This window comes from Silurus meridionalis, chromosome 27 (assembly GCF_014805685.1).
Source record: "Silurus meridionalis isolate SWU-2019-XX chromosome 27, ASM1480568v1, whole genome shotgun sequence".
Classification (NCBI taxonomy): Eukaryota; Metazoa; Chordata; class Actinopteri; order Siluriformes; family Siluridae; genus Silurus; species Silurus meridionalis.
The window spans coordinates 17,757,348-17,762,558 of NC_060910.1; the positions used below are offsets into that span (position 1 = coordinate 17,757,348).

A 5,211-nucleotide genomic window follows, 5' to 3' on the forward strand; every position below is an offset into this window, starting at 1 on the left:
GAATTCTTTTCTGTGAATGTGAGGAGAAGTCCTGAAATCGTTCCAGAAATATCCACTAGGGTGTCTAGACGTAATCGTGAAGACCATCGGGAATCCGTCACCGGCTAATGAGGGGACTTCTTGAGCAGGAAGGTCATCGCCATGGGCAACAAGAGCGAGTCACTGCACTCGGTTATCTTCTTGCGCAGTGCCACTAAACGTGTCTGAATGGCGCGGGTGATGAAGGGCGCTGAAGGGCGTTTGAGTTAAGACCCCCCACGGCTCCATCGCACAGCTGAATAGACGTGCTGTTCGGTTTAATGGCCTCCGGCAGAAGGAATATCGTTACTGAAAAATCAGAGCCGTGAGCTTTCAGAGGTGGAGTCTGAACCCACTCGAAACAAGTGGATCACAATGCATCACTACAGAGTGAACTGCATCCAGTCTGCGAGCCTGGACTGCTCGTGAGCGCTCGTGAGCGCGTCATTTCAGCTCTGAACCTGAGACCTGAGCACGAGTGTGGTATCATTTGCACAATCCTTCAGATGAATGAATCCGCGTTAATGCCATTAGGCATTTTAATTACCGTGTACACTTGTCTGGCACGGGTCCGGCTTTTTTGTTCCGCAAATCGGAATTACGAGCAAAGCAGTGGAAATCCAATCTCAGCACTGAAAAGGGTATAATCCTGAGTAAACGCCAGGAGACGTGAAAACGTTCCTGTGCACTAATTAAACACGGAAGGGTGTGTTTCCTGATGAGTGATGAATTCTAAAAAAAACATGAAATTCTCCTGTGGAGTGTAATTTAAGCCGTCAAGAAGCCTGTTAATATTTCACTCACTGAGCGTGTGTGTGAGAGAACGTGGGTGTTTTAGAAACTAGGTGTGAACTGGAGAGTCAAATACGGGATTCTGAATCTGTTGAAAACTACAAAACAGAGACAAAAGGGAGACGTGTGCAGGGAGAGCTGAAGACAGAGACCGGAGACGGCACGGGAAAGACGAGCAGATAGAGAGATAGAGAGCAGCGGAGAGAGCTAGAGATAGAGAGGTGTAGAGAAAAACAGATAGAGACAGGGAGAGACAAACGCAGAAAGATTGGCATAGAGAGAGAGAGAGTCGGAAATATAGAAAAAAGGAACACAAACTGGCAGACAGACAGACAGACAGACAGACAGACAGACAGACAGACGGACGGACATACGGACGGACAGACAGACGGACAGGGCAACACAAAGAGAGCCATATAGGCTGAAAGAGAGTGACACGGGCAGAGAGAGAGGAAGAGAGAGACATTTATAAATGACCACAGTCTCCATGGGCCATTTCTTCAAACCACAAATAAAATCATCAATAATAAATAATCACAGTGAGAGAGAGAGAGAGAGAGAGAGAGAGAGAGAGATTGTAGCAGATTTAAAGAACGCTGCCAAAAAGTAAACATTGGGTCGAGTGTGAGTAATTACACCAATTACACGCTGTTCTTTTACGTTAACCAGAAATGCTGCCTTTTCTACGCTCCTCCTGAGTAACACACACTGAAACACTGTGCAGACAAAAGTATTGGGACACCTGACATCTCCACCCGCACATGGTTCTTCAATTGCACTAACAGACCCCATGGTGTGCTGGAATAAATGATGATGGAGGAAGTGGGTCCTGATATTCCCTTTTCAGGTAATGGATCATGGTACTACACGACGCCACAGGTTTCTGGATTCTGATTGGTTGATTCCTTCTCACAGGTTGATAATGAATGTGCTGACACTGGTTTTTAGGTGAGAGGTGAAACTGTAGCAGGTGTGTGTGTGTGTGTGTGTGTGTGTGTTTGATGCGTAGTGGTTCTTTTTTCATGAAGAAACCAACCTGGAGAGGCGAACTCTATTCTAGCTCGTGCTTCACTGCTCAATTCGCACTCGCACACCGAGACGAAGAGCCGATCACGTCTGCAAATGCGTCTCAATCGCTGAAAGAACCGGCGACCAAAATGCATGCTGGGAAATTGGTGTGCGTGCTTAAAGCTCGCAGTCACGTCACGTTCGAAGGAAGAGGAAATGAGAGGAGAGCGATGAAGAAGAGGTACAGAGCCTCCCACACTCCGTTCGTTTACGTCAGGCTTTACAAATATACGCGGATGTAATATACTTACCACACACACAAAACACACACACACACACACACACACACACACACACACACACACAAACAAACACACAAGCACACACTTTTTTTCCTTAAATTTCTAAAGAGGCTCTTTTCTGATGCTAATGATCAGCTTCTGAAGGTCTCTGAAGATTAACATTTTTGAGATGCCACACACACACACACACACACACACACACACACACACACACACACACACACACACACACACACTCAGCACAGATGAGTCACTCAAAGCACCAAACTCATTTCAGGTAAAGTTAAAGTAGCTCTTATTCAGTAATTCATGAGTAATCACATAGATGTTTCTCGGGTATTATAGAGTATACATGCACTAAATCTAATCTGTAATGATCGGATCAGGATTTGATCAGACAGCATTGGCTTTCTTTAAAACAGATTCGGAATATCTATTGATCTAACCGGCTAAAAAACAAACTAACTGGTTAGACACAGTATTTATGATTCTGATTGAGATCAGACATGTAACTGATGAGACTAGATTAGATAATCAGATTTTAGATACACTGCATAGAGAATGTACAGAAGAAGAGCTAGACACCAGCCAGACGATTAATTAAATCCGATATTGATAATGCCATGCAATGAGATTAGACCCAATTTTATTAGATTTTCTTAGATTAGATTATTAGTTTAGGGTTCTATAGGATTCTCTCTCTCTCTCTCTCTCTCTCTCATATATATATATATATTATATTAGGTTAGATCAGATTAGATTAGATCAAATCCAGTAATAAAGGTGTGTATTGAGAGAGCAGCTATAAATGATCAACTAATCAAACACACTACTGTTTATACCAGACAGTAACATCAGATTAACCAGGGACTGTCCAGCCATTAAAAATTAGATTAGACTGATGATAAATTTAGGGTAATTACTGAATTGAAGTTCTATAGAGCAGATATACCAACAAACCATTATTACCAGAATTCATTGTAGCAGTTAGTGATAACAAACCAGTCATTGATTATGGTTTTAGATTAGATAACTCAATTTAAATTTTTAATGTATTTGTAAAGCAATTTAAAACAAGATCTTGATTAGACCTAGTTAGATTGGACTAGATTATATAAAATTATGTTGTTATGTTAGATTAGACCAGACTCGATAAGATTAGAATAGATTACATTACGTTAGATTAGATTTGATGAGATTAGAATAGAATAGATTACATTAGATTAGACTTGATAAGATTTGAATAGACTGATGATCAGTTCAGGGTAAATGCTTAATATTAAAATATGGAAAGATGAACGAGTGTATTGTTTTGCCCCAGGCCTTAAGATTAGACTTGCTTTTGATTAGATTGGTCATGGATTTAGGCTAAAACCCCATTAGAAACAGAATTGATCAGATCAACTAGTAAATACTGATTAGACTATTTATTGATCTCGTATATATTGATTAGACCAGACATTCATTTGACTTGGTTCTTGATACATTATGCATGAAATCTACTCTGTACTGATCAAGTAATAATTACTAATACTACTAGTAGATCAGACCAGGTTTGAATCACTAATACTACTAATAGATCAGACCAGGTACTAATTACTAATACAACTAGTAGATCAGGCCAGGTATTAATCGCTAATACTACTAATAGATTAGACCAGGTACTAAATACTAATACTACTAGTAGATCAGACCAGTTATTAATCAACAATACTACTGATAGATCAGACCAGGAAATAATTACTAATACTAGTAGTAGATCAGACTATGTATTAATCACTAATACTACTAATAGATCAGACCAGGTACTAATTACTAATACTACTAGTAGATTAAACCAGGAATTAACTACTAATACTACTAACAGATCAAACCAGGTATTTATCACTAATACTACTAATAGATCAGACTGGGTATTAGTCACTAATAGTATTAGTAGATCAGACCATGTACTAATTACTAATCCTACTAATGTATCACTAATTGTACTAGTAGATTGGACCAGGTATTATTCAACTAACAGTACTAATAGATCAGACCAGTCATATTAATTACATTTCATCCAAGCAAACAAGATGTACACTGGGTACTAATGCTTGTGTGGTTTAAAAGCATCAGACAGGCTCATTGGACTGGGACTGAATGAAAATCAGACATTGATTAGACATTTCTAACATTTAGATATATTGTGTTTAATTCTGTTAGATAAGCAGTTCAGATTGTGTGTGTGTGTGTGTGTGTCTATCTATCTATCTATCTATCTATCTATCTATCTATCTATCTATCTATCTATCTATCTATCTATCTGTATGTATGTATGTCTGTATGTCTGTATGTTCACTCCCTCACCTCCTTCTTCACGGTTCGGATCAGCCTCTGGCGCGTCTCGCCTTCTGAAGCCGCGGAAAACCGTTGAAACGACATCACTCCAGTCATTACCGGCAATTACACTTCCAATAATAATAATTTCTTGTGCTCATTTATTTTATTCTCTCTCTATTTTTTAAACAAAAGCGCACTTCCGGGCTGAAGACTAAACTCTCTCTGCTTCACGACCAGATGATTTCCTCCTCACCTGGCCTCGCGGTTGCCATGGTTCCGGTGCGCTCGAGCCCAGCAGCGCTCGCGACTCCGGATATTCCGAGAGGATAAAGCAGGAGCGCGCGCGGGGGCTCGTGCGCTCCTCAGGAAGGCCACGCCTTTTAAAGAGACAGAAGTCCGGATGCTTTTGAATGGAATTAATAATAAAATACTGTATCAATATTGTTGGGTTTTTCTTCCTTTTTTTGTAATTATGGCGCCTACAAATACATGCCTACAATAATCAGCCTTATATCTGTCTCTCGGACGATTCAAACTAAAACTAAAATAAATCACAGACTATATCCGACAAACAAATAACTCAAAATAGAAATAAAGATGACCATAATGTTTTCTTTGGGTGTCACAATTTCACCACAATCTGCACTGATTCCTTACGTTCTGTGGTAAAACACACTTCATCCATTTGTTTTGGTACCCAGCCATCAGGGGTTCATCTGGGAAATGAGAATTTCTACACGATAGCGAAATGTTAACGATTAATTCGTCC

General features: G+C 40.0%; 1 protein-coding gene across 3 annotated transcripts in view; it reads right to left on the reverse strand.

Annotated features, from left to right (window-relative positions):
- Positions 1 to 4,817, reverse strand: part of sgsm1a (small G protein signaling modulator 1a) — a 23,388-nt gene extending 18,571 nt beyond the window's left edge. Inside the window, exon 1 of one of the 3 annotated variants that reach the window (XM_046842256.1) lies at positions 4,470 to 4,817. In XM_046842256.1, the coding sequence (XP_046698212.1) occupies positions 4,470 to 4,556 (87 nt within the window). In that variant the 5' untranslated portion in view covers positions 4,557 to 4,817. The remainder of the gene's footprint in view (positions 1 to 4,469) is intronic. The other 2 variants (XM_046842255.1, XM_046842257.1) reach the window with 2 other exon arrangements.
- Positions 4,818 to 5,211: the final 394 nt, after the last annotated feature.